The following is an 18,037-nucleotide window of genomic DNA, read 5'->3' as shown; positions in this document are numbered from 1 at the left end:
CTTGTAGTTTGGTTTTTTGCATACTTTGTGACGTTTAAGTTCTGCAACCATGTTCATCATATCTCAGTGAGTACTGTTGTCTTGCTCGGCTCCCAACTCATGTGATCGATAAAGGAAGCTGGGATGTTTGTTGACAGACAGATGGGACGGCCAGTCATGTGTTGCCGGAACTGTAGGGAACGTCCATGAACGCTGCTTGTGTTTGCAGACACAATGGGACGGTTCTGCTCCAGAGCTCATTACTCGATCGAGTCCGGTCTTTTTTTCCGCATGTGTGGCTGGGGGCATAAGGAGAACTAATCGGATGCAAAGGATGAGCTAGAGGTTGGCTCTGCTGGCAAGATGAACCGGGAGCTGGAGTATATGTTTGTTCAAGTAAGTTTTGGCTTGATTTTGGCTTCAAAATAAATCCCATTTAGTTTTGTGTTGAGTTAAAAATTCTTGGGCTTTAGTACTCTTCAGTCATTAAAATATTTATTGTTAAGTTATAGATGTGGTTTGGTTTCACAGGGAGGGATTAGTCGAGTGTTTGGACACCTTTTAGTTCTGGTCAGGAATGTGGTACCACTTCTCTAATGGGGAGCATGGAGTCTGAGTCCAGATGCACCGAAAACAGTTGAATAGCTCATGTCAAGAGGACAGAAACATCTGCTGACTGACAAATAGATCAGATTTTAATTTTCAGCCTATGCTGAATTTGATCAAAAATATTTCATACAGAAATTGGTGAATTGGTGAGCCTAAATCACTTTTAGGACTTAATGAGACAAAGTATTCATTTATTTATTTTGATGTTCCTGTGCAATCCTGTCATAGAATGGACACGTAATAATCAGTGTTTCAGTGTACTGTGTGCTAAAGTTTGGTTTAAACGACCCTTAATCAGCACAAAAACTACGACTGTGCATCCATCCTATTCTTCTGGCCTTCTGTAACATATCAACATGAACAGCACAGCTCCGGGAGTCGGCCCAGGCCAAACTAATGTGATCAGTAGGTGGGCAGCATCACCGTTTCTTAGTAAAAGAGGTCTGGCAGGTATTGGGTCTCGTGCACGCCATCTGGGCTAGCATTTTCCTTAGAGAACTTGTACGTTTCATAACCCTCCACGCGAAGTGAAGTCTCTGAACACTGGCGTCATGCATTGTCAGCCCAGCTGAGCAGGAAAACAGCAGATCCTCACATGAGTGGTATCATGTGACGAGGCCTCTGCAGTCTGGGACTCTATTGACGGCTTTGCAGAGAATATCTGGGCAAAAAACGGTTCACATACCTCTGCTTCTGTCTGGACGGCTCCCTCTGACCCTCCTCATTGTAACATGTCTTAAGGTTTTAATCTTCTTCCACTTGGTTCACTTTTGTCCAAATTCCTTTCATTCCAATTTGCAGAGCTGTTAGAACGTCAACTCAGGCACTGAGCATTTTTAAGCTTTAGTTAGATGATGCATGGGTAAATTTATTTTTCTTAAACATTTCAGGTATTATTTGGAAGAAGGAGCCAGTTATAGTTATAGTAGTGTGTTTTTCATGTTTTGTTTGCCATCATGGCCCTTATTATTGTCGGAAATCCCTCACAGGTGTGATTGTTATAAATTAACTTTCTCAGAAATGAAGCGGACGTTTCTACAAATAAACAGAATTCACTTCAAAATTATGTCCATATTCAGTGCTGTGAACAATATTATCGGTTTTTGTCACCTTTTCAAGTTTCAGATCATAAAACTTTTAATATCAGACGAAGAAATCTGGATATATACAAAATGCAGTTTTCAAATGACGATTTCAATTGTAAAGTGAAAAGCTATCCCAAGCAACCTGAAAATATAATAGCCCCTATTATAAAATCATAAATAAACTGCAATTAACCATGTTAATTCAGGTCTGACAAATGCCAGACCTTTGGAAACAAGAAACCACTTGAACAGGACCTGAATGACAACATGAAGTAGACTATAAGATCTCAAAAGGTAATGCATCATGCCCTTATCTATAGAAATTTAAGAACAGATGAAAAACAAAGCCATCTATCACCTTGGAAACAGTTACTAAGCCAATTTTAAGGATGTAGATCCCTCTACTATGGAGCCATAATCTTTAAATGGAAAAAATATGGAACAGTGGGAACCTTCGCACAAGTACCAAAATTACTCTAAGAATGCACCAAGGACTCATCAAGAAAGAACCCAGATCAACATCTAAGGCACTGCAGGCCTCACTCGCCTCAGTTACGGTCAGTGAAAACGATCCTATCGTATAATAAAAGCAATGTCTCGCTAGAGTTAATTTCCTTACATAACCCGCTTGATTCGGGCAGGTATAAAAGCTGTGGTGCAAGTGAACCCAGGTGTGGTTTGGTTACAGTGGGAAAGCAAACAAATTCTCTAGCGAACCATTGAAAGGAAGAGACGTCCCTCATATGAATGTTTCACAGACATGTTTTGGTCCTCGGTCAGAGTCTGTGATCACAACATGTCATAATCTCTGCCATCTTTTTCTGTACTGCTGCATCGTCTCATGTATACAGAACAACATTCTGGATAGCTTGCTGCCTTGCCTGCTGCTCATACTGAAAAGCTCCTTCTGATAGTACACCAAACAAGCAGTTGTTGTAACTGCATGAGATTGTCCTGGGTGTTTTTATTTGCTTTTAAAAGTGCACTGTGAAAGTGAACAAAACCAAATGAAGGTGTGAAATTTTAGGGGCATTTCCTGCCCAATTTAACTGAGTCCTCCAGGCTATCCTGGAGGGGAAACGGCCTCTAGAAAGAAACTGTGCAAAACTGGCAACATGGGCAAGAACACGAAGGCCCATCTAACATCTGCCAAAAAATCGATGATCCCCAAGACTTTTCGGAAAGCATTCTTTGGGCTGACGGGACAAAAGGGAAACTTTATGGAAGTTGTGGCTCTGGCATAAAATTAATATCACATTTAAGAAAAGAAAATCATAGTAACAGTCAAACATGGAGGTGGTAGTTGAAGGAGAATGTCCAGACATTGGTTTGTGACCTGTAACTCAAGCTACAGCAAGACGATGATCCAAAGCACACCAATAAGTATGGCTTAAAGAGAAAAAACTATGGTTTTGAAGTGGTCTAGTAAAAGTCTGGACTCAATTCTGATTAAAATGTTGTGGCAGGACATTCAGATCAGTCATGCTCAAAAACCCTCAGATGTGGCTGAATAAAAAACATTCTGCAAAGAATATTGACACAAAATTCCTCCACCATGATGTAAAAGGCTGATTGCCAGTTATTGGCATTCTCCCTCCCCCCCCCCCCCCCCCCCCTTTTTTTTTTTGCTGACAGGACACCTGTAACCTGTAACTCTATGCGTTACATTAACGCTCAGCTTGGACTCCTGCTTTACTTGCACTGCCATACTTGCACAATGATCATCTGCACTGTTGTATTGCTCTTGCATCTTATACTGCTCTATATTTACTCTCACTCACTTAAAACTGTGCACATATATTTATATTATATTGTAGTAATGTTTATACTGTTTAATTTGTATTGTATTGCACCGACTACGCCAAAACAAATTCCTTGTATGTCCAAAAACGTACTTGGCAATAAAGCTTTTCTGATTCTGATTCTGATTATTGGAAACACTTGATGGCAAGGATTGATCAGCTCCTTTTAAGGTTTAAGGGGCAATTACTTTTTCTTGTAGAGCCAAGTTGTTAATTTTCTTTTCTTTCCCCTTAATAAATGAAATAATTTGAAAATTGCAGTTTTCATTTCCACAGATTCTTTGCCTGATATTAAAATTAATTCAATCTAAAACTTTATAACTTAGAAAAACAGGCAAAAATGAAGAAATCCGTAAGGGTCAAACACCTTTCCACGGCACTGTGTGTTTCACAAGTGTTCATGCCAGCATTGAATGTTTTTAGATTTGTTTAGGCAGGGGTCAGTTTTAAGGTATACCAACATTTTAAGCAGTTAAGCTTTTGTAACTGCTTGAACTTTCCATAATACTCTTACTACAGTTGAAAGTCATTTTAATTAGATGCCAGAAAAATCTCCAGAAAAGGCAGATGTATAAAACGTCTCCACCCCTCCCCCACATGTTGCTGCTTACCGCCAGTCAGGTGGCTAAACTGCAGACTGCCTGACTAAGTAGATAGCCCAACCAATTAGCAAGTTAATATCAGCTTGTTATAGCTGTGTTATCCTTAAAGGGGAAAAAGAGGTGTAGTATTCTGCTGGACTAGCACTGAAAAATGACTACAAAGTTTAGTAGATGCTTATTCTATATTTTAGCTTAAGTCTGGGTATCAAAATAACATTACCAGTATTATGACTGAAATGAGCAGTATCTTAGAATATAATTCTTGCTATTCTGTTTCAGGTAAAAGCAATAAGAAAGTGTTCATAATGATTACCATCATAATTTCTATCAAACATGTTTGCACTGATATATGAATACATGCCTTATGCTGTAAAATTGTTCTCTCTTGCAAGGTTATAATAAAGCTGATTCTGAGAGACAATCATCGGTCTCTGTGTTGGTAAAAACACATTTTTCCACAACACTGTGAGGGTGATATTTTCGCTCAAGGTTATCATACCGTAAGGATTTCATACTAGCTCAGGACTTAAGGTGATACATTTTGGGGAAAAACACTGTAGTAAAGGTTCTCAAATGTGACAACGTTGCCAGAGGACCTTGAGTTCAAGAGTGAAAGCTCCAGGCTAAGTCTTTCTAATCTGCTCTTGACTCTGAGCAGATTTGTAAACACCCCTCTGAGATGCCCCGCCCCGTTTGGTCAGGGTAGTGCACCACCAGTGCATGAAGCCGCACACATGTTCACGTACTGTACAGGCTGCTAATATATAGATCTGGCACTTTTGGAAAACATCGGTATCAAAAGCAGTCTGAAGTCGCAGACTATTTCATTGTCCTTTTATAATCATAGACCGGCATTTCTAAAGTAGATTACCAAATGAAAAGAATCTTTAATGACATTCATAAAACTGACTAAAACGCCTGGGATGATATGTTTGATTAGGTTAGGTGTGGATCATCCAGCATTAAGTTCAGCATAAAAATATCTACTTGTTTCATTTCAATCCTTCTGACATTTCACTTTAAGCTTGTCTAAATCATTGCTTTTATTACTGTAAGGAAGTAGTTACTTCTGATCTTGTCCTTGCAATGAAATTGTGGTGTAGTTGACTGTCATAAGATTAGCTGGTGTTAAACCTTGAGTTAATCACATACTGATCCTTTATCTCAGTTAAACAGGGATTAGCCATGTATCTTCAAGCTGCCTTTAAATGCTTTGAATTGACCTTCTGACTGCTACCCTGCTCTGATAGTGTGGACCGTATGTTTCTTAGTAACTTTAATTTGTCTTATCTAAAGTAGATAACTGGAGGTTTGATAAAATATTGTATAGGGAAAATGTTTGGATCCTTCATTAATTATTGTGATGTGATTTCTTTTTTTTTTATAAATAAAGAGGGACATTCCTCCAGATTTCTTCTCTTCTATTATAGCACAAAAATTGGGAAACTTTGAAATCACACAGCCTACTGAGTAGAAAGTTGACTGCAACAGCAGAACAGTTGCAAACAGCAATTACAAGAACGTTGCTGCTACAAATTTAGAGGATGCTGCAGAATTTTCACCTAGAGATGCACCGATCAGGATTTTCCTGACCAATACAGATTGCTGATTTTCTTTGAGGGTTGACCACATGATAAAGATTGTTATCAAGACATGTGTTGCTTTTGTTCCTTTTCTCAAGACTATAATATAAAAAAGAGAAAAACGTACTGCTCTTACTTACTGTTGTTTTGATAGAGCTAGTTTTGAATCTAACACAGAATGAAGCAATGGAGGCATTACATGATACAGGGGTTGGACAATGAAACTGAAACACCTGGTTTTAGACCACAATAATTTATTAGTATAGACGCCAATACCAGCGTCAATTCGTCGTGGGAATGACATATACAAGTCCTGCACAGTCGTCAGAGGGATTTTAAGCCATTCTTCTTACAGGATAGTGGCTAGGTCACTACGTGATACTGGTGGAGGAAAACGTTTCCTGACTCGCTCCTCCAAAACACCCCAAAGTGGCTCAATAATATTTAGATATGGTGACTGTGCAGGCCATGGGAGATGTTCAACTTCACTTTCATGTTCATCAAACCAATGTTTCACCAGTCTTGCTGTGTGTATTGGTGCATTGTCATCCTGATACACGGCACCGCCTTCAGGATACAATGTTTGAACCATTGGATGCACATGGTCCTCAAGAATGGTTCGGTAGTCCTTGGCAGTGACGCGCCCATCTAGCACAAGTATTGGGCCAAGGGAATGCCATGATATGGCAGTCCAAACCATCACTGATCCACCCCCATGCTTCACTCTGGGCATGCAACAGTCTGGGTGGTACGCTTCTTTGGGGCTTCTCCACACCGTAACTCTCCCGGATGTGGGGAAAACAGTAAAGATGGACTCATCAGAGAACAATACATGTTTCACATTGTCTACAGCCCAAGATTTGCGCTCCTTGCACCATTGAAACCGACGTTTGGCATTGGCATGAGTGACCAAAAGTTTGGCTATAGCAGCCCGGCCGTGTATATTGACCCTGTGGAGCTCCCGACGGACAGTTCTGGTGGAAACAGGAGAGTTGAGGTGCACATTTAATTCTGCCGTGATTTGGGCAGCCGTGGTTTTATGTTTTTTGGATACAATCCGGGTTAGCACCCGAACATCCCATTCAGACAGCTTCCTCTTGAGTCCACAGTTAATCCTGTTGGATGTGGTTCGTCCTTCCTGGTGGTATGCTGACACCACCCTGGATACCGTGGCTCTTGATACATCACAAAGACTTGCTGTCTTGGTCACAGATGCGCCAGCAAGACCTGCACCAACAATTTGTCCTCTTTTGAACTCTGGTATGTCACCCATAATGTTGTGTGCATTTCAATATTTTGAGCAAAACTGTGCTCTTACCCTGCTAATTGAACCTTCACACTCTGCTCTTACTGGTGCAATGTGCAATCAATGAAGACTGGCTACCAGGCTGGTCCAATTTAGCCATGACACCTCCCACACTAAAATGACAGGTGTTTCAGTTTCATTGTCCTACCCCTGTATATATATATATATATATACATACACACACACATACATACATACATGTACATACATACAAACATGTACATCCACATATATACATGTAACTGCACACATACATACCTACACACACGGAAACACACCACACATCAGGCCTAAATCCACATTCACACTCATGTATATCGGCACTCAGAGACCCCCCCCAAACCCCCAATCATCAGCGCCACAATCCAACACCACAGCTCCACCACCAGCTCAACTCCACCAATCCCAACCCCACACCTCACAGTGCAAGGAGGCGGACAAGATCCCCGGGACCCCCCTGAACTACCAAGCCGTCCACAAGAGTCCCCTGAACCCCGACCTGCCTCCCACCACCACAAGGCACAGAGCGAGGAGCAGCGAGAGAAGCCAGGCTTCAACAACTGCAGCGTCAGGCTGCAGCTACAGAGGACCAGAAGCAGAGAAGAGGGCCCAGCACCCCCCATGCACCCCATGCAGACACACAGCAGAGACACACAAACACACACACACACACACACACACAGTGCTCAGATGAGATACCATTCACCTCACCTCCTCATCCCAGTATATGTTGAAAAACATCAGTTTTAGTCTGTTTTTAAACAGACTCATGCATGGACATTGCTTCAGCTCTTTTTGGAGTTTATTCCAGACCTTCACACCACTCACTGAAATGCACATACGAACCCTCAAGGTTCTGAAATTGAGATTTTCCCTGTAGTCATAACCTCCCATTTTATCAGTGAACAGCTTTTGAATATTTTCTGGTAGTTGTTTATTTCTAGCTTTATACATCAGCCGAGCTGTTTGAAATTCTACCAGATCTGGGAGTTTGAGGAGGCAGGGCTATTAATAGTAAAATTTTGGTTATCCTTTGGAAGTTGAGGTTAAACATTTGATTCATCTGGAAAACTCTGCATTACGCAACAGTGGTCCCTAGTCGGTCTAGTCAGTTAACATGTTCAAACTATGGTGGATGTGGATTTAAATTTGGCTACACTCAAGTTCACACCAACCAATGTAGCTCCAGACGCCATCACTACTTTTAAATTGTATGTCAGCATTTCAGGGGCTCTCTAGAAAAAGGAAATTGTAACCGAGATGGATAAGATGCAAGTGAGAATACTGCGGCTAGCTAACCATTAGCTAACGATGCTACAGTTGGCTCCTGCTTCATAGCTTCCTATTGGCTCTAAGCTAAAGGGCTACATCCCTGGGTTTTGTTTAAGCAATCTAGAATGCAGTTGTGACCCTTTAGTTTAACATCTGAAATATTAGAAAGATCAAATCTGAACCTGATAATTCTACACTCAATAGGAGTCCTTTAAACCAGTTTCAGATTTATAAAACCTGTATACTCTGTTAGAAAACACGAAAAGGAGGCATTTTCATTGTTTTTTCAGCCGTACAGTTAGACAAACCAAAAAAATCCAACATAATTGGGAAACCTGTACAGGACTAATTTATAATGGCTATTGTAAGCACACTATTAGTGGGACTTGTGTTCTTTTGTCTCCCAATAATGCTAAAATCTCGCCTCAGTCTCATGAACTTAACACATCCCTCCTGCTCATTAAATGCATTAAAAGTAGAAACTTCAACTGTTTTTGGTCTATAAATGCATCAGCCAATGACATGTACTTTGTTACATGTTTCTGAGTTTACTTAAAAAATGAGATGAAAGTTGGGGATAGTCTTTTAATTCATTAGATCATTTAAATAATTTTCTCTGGTTTGCACACTGTGTGGTGCAAAGAGTGTCGAAACAAACTAGCCAGAGTTATATTTCTAGGCAAAAATGTGATCCTGATTTCCTGAGAACCCCATCACCATTTTCTTTGCTATCGAAACAGTATCAAAGGTTTATGAAAACAAGTCTTCTTCACTTTTCAAACCTTTGTCAAGTGAAATTCAGTGGCAAAGATTTCAGAGTAAAAAGGAAAGCACTTAGCATTGAGACGAAAGCATTGAATATCATACATATGCCCGGGAAAATAGTGAATGCCCTGAATATGGTTCCATCAAAGCATCTATGACGCAGATGCAGATGGAAGTTTGCATATGAAGGCATGAAAACCAGTGCGACATATACTTCTATCTGTTATGCTGAAAATGTGCAGAAAATGTGCAGAAACCCCCCCCCCCCGCCTTTTAGATGCCGCATGCAGCATATGTAGAGAGAGGCTTTGGTCATGTGATTTCTGATGTCACACATGCTCTGACGTCTTTGCTTCTTTATCATCTGCCGCCAGCAACACTCCAGAGTGAGCTTCATGCTCTCCTCTCACTGTCTGTCCTTTCAGACAGAGTTTCTGTTTCCTCACTAGTAATGTTTTTTTTTTTCCCAGGTGCTCTGTTTTTCAAATCAGTGTTTCATTAATGCGCCAAAGTAATACAGCTTAGGTTGATGCCCTTGAAATAAAAAAATATTGTTCAGTATTTGTGTTTTCAGTGGGTGAGTTTGGGTGTGTAGTCAAATCTCAAACTTCAGCTCTCCTTCCTTTTTGGACCCAGGGGATTTAGCTTGTGTATAAATATGATTCACTGCAGTTAAACTGTGGTGCTTTCTCTCTTTTGTCTCCCACTTAACGCATGTCTGCGGATCACATAAAAAGCAAAGAAGCGAGGGGCTTTTTGACATATTTCAGCACTAACTAAAGTGATGTGTGACATAAGTGTGGGGGTGTTTACTGTGTGAAGGTGATTATTGGTTTCAGGAAGTGTGCCGAGTAGTGCATTGATGCCTCTGTGAGGTATGATCCTGCTCAAAACTCCCTGCTTCTATTTTTAGCTTCCATCCTCCTCCTCTCCTTTGTCTCTCTCTCTCTGTCTTTCTCTCTCTCTCCGTTGCTAGGAGGCTGACTGCTGGGACAGTCTCCTGCAGGGACCAAAAAGGTGAATGAATTAACATCATGGTTGAATATGGTGGCACCATCTATATTTGCACATCCAGTTTTTCATTTCAGTGTCTCATTAATTTGTTTAACGTTCAGATAGTTTAGTAGTATCTGTCACCCGTTTCTTCTTCTACTAATGATAGCATTTGCAGCAGCTAGCGATGCACCAATCAGGCTTTTCCTGGCCAACACCAGTTTATTGATTTAAGTTCTGATTATTATTTCCTTTTTCTTTTTTTCCAAGGACTTTAACAAATAGAATAGGAAAAATGCAATGGTGGATATTTTCAATAGAGGCGGGTGGATCAAATATGTCTTTATTTGGAGAGAGGTGGGCACCAATCTTCCACCCCTGATCTATATTCAGTTTATTTCCAGTCATGTTAACAAACGTTTGTGGTGTTATCGGCAGTTCCTCCTTGGTCATTTCCTGCCCATGTTCCTATTAGGAGTGCGCGGCCCAGACCGAATGAGTGCAGCCGGATGAAGGTTTGTGTGACCATGAAGTCATGATTCAGATTATCGACTGTGGAGCAGCAGACGTAATAAACCCATGTTGTGTTTTTCCACAATAAGTGCCTTTTTCTTTGACATCTGTGAAATTGTCATCAGCAGTTTATGTATGGAGGGCATAAAAAGCAGTGAAATCCCTATCAGGGTTGCAGCGGACATTCTCTGAGCGCTCACCGTCATGTGCTTCAGCTGCCCTGTCCCTATCCATGAAGAGTAATTGAATATTTTTGTGGTGGGGAGCTCACTTTATGAGTATTTGAGGTAAACAACAAAGTGAAGAAGAAACTTTGAATGTGCCGATGTCTGATTTCAAGAATCTGTTATGGTTCCTGTTAGTTGTCCTGACAGGAGCCACGGCTTTGGCCATTAGCTGTTTTATCTTTCTAGTTGATGAGTGGTCATCCAGGAGCCTCTAGCAGTTTCCCTGCATTTGTGCACATTTATCCATAAACGTGTGAAAATGCACTTATTTAATGTTTTTTCCTGGCTTATCGTGATTTCTGCTTTTCTTTAAGCTTTGACCTGTTGGATCCAGGTTTCCACACATCTGACATGATCAGCTGCTTGCATTACACCACACATCTGTAAGGCTGAAACAGTTTTATAGTAATGTTTGCCTGTGTGACATTTCCACAACTGCGTTGTTGGTCTATCGGGAGCTGCTCCGTAGATGGTTCCCACCACATTACTGACCATTGTGAGCCATGTGCTCATGACTCTAAAAACACAGAGCCCTCTGTTTTCTCTCAAGTCATGCTGTTGGCAGACAGGAAGGAAGAAAAACTCTCCTGCCATCTTTTTCCAACATTCCCTCAGTTTCCTGCCTGGGAACTGAATGGAATATGAAGAAATCTATATTTAAATCAAAAATGGATTTGTCTGTATTTCTTCCCTTTAGTCTGCTCGGGTGTGGATCCCCGATGCGGAGGAGGTGTGGAAGTCTGCCGAGCTCTCCAAGGACTACAAAAATGGCGACGCCTCACTGCAACTCGTGCTGGAGGATGGAACGGTGAGGTCATTGAATGGAAAGGGGAGGGGTGGGGCGGGTCTGCAGAGGAAATTGGGGTCTTCTCTCTATTTTTGGTTACTACCCCCTCTGTTTCTGCTGCATCTCATTAGCGCTTATTGGCCGAACCATTAGCACACAAACGGAACTTTCAAGCAAAGATGCCTCCAAGGAGCATTTTAAATGGATTAGTACATTTAATTTGGTCACATAAACACAAACCACTATGAACTCTCACTCCTCTCTTCTAGCAATCACAAAGAGGCACTTCTTCAACTGCATAAGTTGGCTGATGTATTTGCCAAATCGCCGCTTGTGATTTAGAATGCATGATTACATTAAATGTAACCAATACTAAAAAGAGGTTTTTTGTTTGGCTCTGATTGCATCTCAGACTGTTTAATGTTTCCAAAATTTCCCAACAGCTTTCTGGAAAACAAGTAATCAGCTGAACTAGCAAAGGGACACGTTTTCAATATAATCTAGTTCAGTCGGAGAACCAACAATTATCAGCAATTACGCTGTTTCTAACTCTAAACATTGTTACTTCTGTGACAGTACAATGTCTTGTCATTGTATTCATATCCTTAAAGCTTTTTCACATTTTGTCACCTCACAACCACAAACTTCAACCTATTTTACTGGGATTTTATGATAGACCAACACAAAGTAGTGCATAATTATGTAATAATAATAATGAAGTGAAAGAAGTACAATCATTTTACAAATAAAATGCCACGCTGCATTGATGCAGTAATTTATGCAGATGGAGGCCTAACCAAATAGTGAGTGTACATATTGTACAGTACATAAGCACACATCTTATAGTAACTTTTAAATGTGTGTTTTAGATTAAATCTGATCTCTCCCTGCAGTCAAATTTACAATTGTTAATTCTAATTGTGCTTTTTTTATATAGCACATAAAAAAACAATTGGAAATAGAAATAATTGCTACATTTTAGGGGATTGATGGATTGATACTCTGTAGATTTCTTTTCATTTTACAACAGTCAGGGATGGATGGATGGATGATTCTGAATGTTGATTTTAAACAGTTTTTCTATCTCTCAATCTCAGACCATTGATCATAAGCTGGACCCCAAGACGAAGAACCTGCCTTACCTGCGGAACCCGGACATCCTGGTGGGCGAGAATGACCTCACTGCTCTTAGCTACCTCCACGAGCCAGCTGTGCTCCACAACCTTAAAGTCCGCTTTATTGACTCAAAACTTATCTACACGTACTGTGGTAAGACTTTTAGTTTTTGATGCCTAACTAATGAAAATGTTAATGATCAAAGCAGAACCTTCAGAGGGCCCGGTGGTACCGATTCTATGGCTGCCCCGCTTCTGTCAGTCCGCCCCAGGGCAGCTGTGGACACAATGTAGCTTACCATTGTTAGTGTGTGAATGTGTGGATGACTGATTGTAGTGTAAAGCACTTTGGAGTCCTTGCGCTTGATAAAGCACTTTACAAGTGCAGGCTATTTACCATTTCACTTGTCTTTAATAACGTGAATAATGTTTTAAAGTGTGTGATTTTATAGTTAGTTGACTGAACATTCGGATCTTCCACAGGGTCAGTCATGTTTACGCTACACATTAAGCTTTGTTTATTGTCCTGGTCAAACATTTTTCATACTGAATGCTGTGCTTCTAAACTGAGGAAAACACTTTTGAACAGTTGTCTCTCAATGTTAAAACATGTTAGCTGTGTCATCATGCTGGGTGTTTATTGTCCTTGACGTAAAACCAGGAGCATTTCTCTCCATTTTCTCTCCCACAGGAATTGTTCTCGTGGCCATCAACCCATATGAGACGCTGCCCATCTATGGAACAGACATAATCAATGCCTACAGTGGGCAGAACATGGGAGACATGGACCCACATATCTTTGCTGTGGCAGAGGAGGCTTACAAACAGATGGCAAGGTGTGTGTGTGTGTGTGTGTGTGTGTGTGTGTGTGTGTGTTACCTGAGGAGATTTGGTTCTCCCTGCTGCTTAGACCTCCCTCTCTCTTCAGGGTTTGTAGGTCAAATCTGGGCCTGAAATAGCCACATGGTGGTCATACTGCCTGTCTTTCTGTTATTGCTCATGTGATCTCAAAGAGACACCCACACAAAGAAAATGAACCCAAACTGTCTTCCACAGCCCAACCAGTAAGTCTTATTGGCCTCCACTCCAGGAGTTATGGCTTCTAACTCCCTGAAGAACACATCAGCCGTGATAGCCCCACATAAAGAAGTGCAGGTGTTTACATTTTGTCACAAATAAGTCTGAAAAGTGTTTTGTGTATTTGTATTTAACCCTAAATAAAAACAAATGCCACCAATTGCCGTCAGAAGTCCACTTGTGTATAATCGAATCCCAGTATAAATGTAGATGTTCTGTGAAGGCTTCCGAGGTTTGTTGGAGAACCTTAGTGAACAAACAGAACCACGAGGTCAGGGAGAAGTTTACAGCAGAGTTGGGTTATAAAATAAATCAAATAACTGAGTCGTTTTCTTTGAGAACTGTTTAATTGATCGTCCAAAAATGTAAAAAAGTGTGGCACAAGTGCAGATATACCAAGACTTGGCCGTCCACCTAAAGTGACAACCTGAGCAAGGACTGCATTAATCAGAGAAGAGGCCCGTGGTAACTGTAGAGGAGCTGCAGAGACCTACAACAGAGTTGTCACTGGACTCTAACACCACCCTAAAATAAAATGTGATGTGGAATAAACTAAGGCTAAAAATACATGCCAGCTAAAAATGACCTACTTTCAACATGTCCTCAACTTTTATTTTGTGTTCGACTCTGAACTTCACTTTTCATCTTAGGATATCTTGTTTTTTTTTTCATTTGGCAGAGATGAGAGAAACCAGTCGATTATCGTGAGTGGTGAGTCCGGGGCAGGAAAGACTGTATCAGCCAAATATGCCATGAGGTACTTTGCTACAGTCAGTGGCTCTGCCAGCGAGGCCAATGTAGAGGAGAAGGTTCTGGCTTCCAACCCCATCATGGAGGTGAAAATAATGTTTTCTCTTTAGGAAATTATTATTTTGTTCGTTAGTGCTGCAGAATTACTGTTTTTGTTCTTGCTGACAAAAGTTGTGAAAGAACTCCAGATGCACCGATCAATCAGCAACAGACTGAAATCAGCCAAAACAAATCTAGGACACTTAATAGGCCAGAGAAGTATAGGAGGCTTAAGATGTTTCCTGATGAACATCCTGTATTGGATTAAAGAGAGTGTGATATTTCGAGAGATGTGGTAAATGCTTCAAAGCAAAGAACTCCCATTATTTTCAGTTCGTAAACATATCTACCAACAGCATGAACTTTGATACCTAAGTTTTATGTTTGACTAAAATCTGCATAAATGTGGATAATGGTAGTTCATTTTCGATTAGATTTAATACTAATACTTCTATCAAAAAACCTAAAGCAAGTTTTTTCTCTTTTACATGTTATGGTTTAAGGAAATGGGCTGCACGGTGGAACAGCGGAAGCACTGTTGGTAGTACTGTTGCCTAGAAGGTTCTGGGTTTGACTTCCGGCCCGGGGTCTTTTGCCATGGAGTTTACATGTTCTTCTTGTGCATGCGTAGATTCTCTCCAGATACACCGGCTTCCTCCAAAAACATGACTGTTAGGTTGATAGGTTTCTCTAAATTGCCCTTTGGTGTAAATGGGTGTGTGCACTGGTGACCTGTCCAGGGTGCACCCCGCCTCTCACCCATAGGCCACTGGAGATGGGAACCAGCTCCCCCGTGACGATGGATGGATGGATGGATGGATGGATGGTCTGACCTTTTTTTTTATTTGCCTAGGCTGTAGCTGTCTGGCTAGCTCTGGTGCCTTTTGAGCAGAACAAGTACTGAGCAGTTTATAAAGTCTTCTTTGCTTTTCCCTTTCTGTCTGGTTTGTTCAGTGCCATTGTCCAACTACAGTTTAAAAACATATTTTCTTTTGCTTTTATGTGTTACTCATTTAGATGACATATATGTACATGCTCGATGGATGGATGGATTTAAATCATATCACATATACAATGCACCATCCCCCACGCTGTCAGTACTTTCCAACCACTGTACTACCATCACAGTCTTCTTCCCAGCCACCACCTCCCCCTCCAAGCCAGTCAAGGATGGACTCACAGAATGAATAGGAGTCTTTCTCCCCACGCCGCAGTGATGTCACCTCAGCCTGTAAACCTGGACTCAGAGCAGATGGTTGCTCAGCTTTGCAGATTTTACAGAACCACTCTGTGTGAATGCTAGTTTGACGGGGAGAGAGAGTTAGCGTGTGCTGTTTGCTCATGTTTGGCTGATGCAGGCAGAGATGGCAATACCTGCTCTGCTGAATGCGTCCTTGTCTGCAGTGAAAGACTGTGTCTGGCCTTAACTCAGCAAGAACCCTCTGTGCTCATGCTTAATCTAATTCTGTTCAGGCAAGCTGGTATTCGGCTTTGATGTGTGTGTTTATGTGGCCCCGCCCGCCAATTCCTACAGGGCTCATTGATCAATGATTCTCCATGGATTGGAGTATGGCTGCTGACTGTTGTTGATTCATTTGAATGCATACAGTGTGTAGAAGAATGGATCCTTTATAACACAGAAAAGTTGTTCTTACTGTAGTTGAATTTGACCAACCAGCTTTGGAGGATATGTCTATTTTCTTATCAACCTGTAAACACCAACTGAGATGGTGTGTTCTGGACAGTTAATTTGAAGTCTACATTTAGGACACTTTAAAATGTCATGAGGCAATCACACTAGCATGCAGGGTCTGTTAGCATAATGTGACTTTCTGTCTTGTTTTGTTCAGGCCATTGGAAACGCAAAGACCACCAGAAACGACAACAGCAGCCGCTTTGGCAAATACATTGAGATCGGCTTTGACAATCGATATCGCATCATTGGGGCCAACATGAGAACATATCTGCTGGAGAAATCCAGAGTGGTGTTCCAGGTGAGGGCAGAGATGCACGTTTACTTTGGCAGAAACCTTAAGTTGGACATGTGATTCATCACATTAACTCTTTACAGTCAGGTTACCACTTAGGCATTAAAGGTGGCTTTTATTTTGAGTTGTGCTAACTTGTAACAATCAGTGCCTGAAAAACAAAAGTGTAACTGTCCTTTAAATCAATAAAAATGGGAATGATTGTGGTCAAGGACTGAGATAACGGAAATATTTGCTGAACACAAACCGAAAAGAAGTAGAAACCATTAAATTCAGTCCTGTTAAAAAGAAGCGCCATATGTCTGTGAAGCAAAAAAGGATTAAATGCTTTCATTTGTTAAGTTAGGCATTTCACGCAATAAAAAATGGTATAAAGTGCTTTGGAAAGATATCCAATGAGCTTTTTTATATTTTTTTTCTTAAAACCTCAAACTGAAAGAGGTTGTGCATTGGGGTTTTATGTGGTAGACCAACATAACCGTCACCTTAACGTGGTGGAGGGGTTTGAGTGCTCAAATGATCCTAGAGGCTATGTTGTCTGGGGCCTAAATGCCCCTGGTAGGGTCTCCCATGGCACACAGGTTCTAGGTGATGGGTCAGACAAAGAATGGTTCAAGAACCCCTCATGAAGAACACAATATCGAGGCACGTGACGTCGCCCGGTACGGCGGAGCCGGGGTCCCACCCTGGAGCCAGGCCTGGGGTCGGGACTCGTCGGAGAGCGCCTGGTGGCCGGGTTGCTCCTCGCGGGACCCGGCCGGGCCAAGCCCGAACGAGAGACGCGAGGCCATCCCCCAGTGGGCCCACCACCTGCAGGGGGAACCGTGAGGGACCGGTGCAAAGAGGATTGGGTGGCGGACGAAGGTGGAGACGTCAACGGCCCGATCCCCGGATGCTTAGGCTGGCTCTAGGGACGTGGAATGTCACCTCGCTGGGGGGGAAGGAGCCTGAGCTTGTGCGGGAGGTCGAGAGATATCGACTAGAAATAGTCGGGCTCGCCTCCACGCACAGCGTGGGCTCTGGAACCCATCTCCTTGAGAGGGGTTGGACTCTCTTCTACTCTGGAGTGGCCCACGGGGAGAGGCGGCGGGCTGGTGTGGGTTTGCTTGTTGCCCCCCAGCTCAGCCGTCTCGTGTTGGGGTTTACCCCAGTGGATGAGAGGGTTGTATCCCTGCGCCTTCGGGTTGGGGAGAGGTCTCTGACTATCATTTCAGCCTACGGGCCGAGTGGTAGTGCAGAGTACCCTGCCTTCTTGGCGTCCCTGTCGGGGGTGCTGGAAAGTGCCCCTCCCGGGGACTCCATTATTCTGCTGGGGGACTTCAACGCCCACGTGGGGAACGACAGTGACACCTGGAGAGGCGTGATCGGGAGGAATGGCCTCCCCGATCTGAATCCGAGTGGTGTTTTGTTATTGGACTTCTGTGCTAGTCACGGATTGTCCATAACGAACACCATGTTCAAACATAAGGGTGTCCATCAGTGCACTTGGCACCAGGACACCCTAGGCAGGAGGTCGATGATCGACTTTGTTGTCGTATCATCAGA

The 18,037-nt window shown here is 42.1% G+C and overlaps 1 protein-coding gene across 1 annotated transcript in view; it reads left to right on the top strand.

The window, feature by feature from the left end:
- Nucleotides 1-276: 276 nt before the first annotated feature.
- Nucleotides 277-18,037, top strand: part of myo5aa (myosin VAa) — a 59,654-nt gene continuing 41,893 nt past the window's right edge. The window contains exons 1-6 of the mRNA XM_047364200.1: nucleotides 277-375; nucleotides 11,434-11,544; nucleotides 12,621-12,792; nucleotides 13,330-13,474; nucleotides 14,395-14,551; nucleotides 16,355-16,498. Of these exons, the coding sequence (XP_047220156.1) occupies nucleotides 343-375; nucleotides 11,434-11,544; nucleotides 12,621-12,792; nucleotides 13,330-13,474; nucleotides 14,395-14,551; nucleotides 16,355-16,498 (762 nt within the window). The 5' untranslated portion in view covers nucleotides 277-342. The remainder of the gene's footprint in view (nucleotides 376-11,433; nucleotides 11,545-12,620; nucleotides 12,793-13,329; nucleotides 13,475-14,394; nucleotides 14,552-16,354; nucleotides 16,499-18,037) is intronic.

This window comes from Girardinichthys multiradiatus, chromosome 4, assembly GCF_021462225.1.
Source record: "Girardinichthys multiradiatus isolate DD_20200921_A chromosome 4, DD_fGirMul_XY1, whole genome shotgun sequence".
In the NCBI taxonomy this organism is placed as follows: domain Eukaryota; kingdom Metazoa; phylum Chordata; class Actinopteri; order Cyprinodontiformes; family Goodeidae; genus Girardinichthys; species Girardinichthys multiradiatus.
This window is presented reverse-complemented; position numbering and strand designations above follow the sequence as displayed.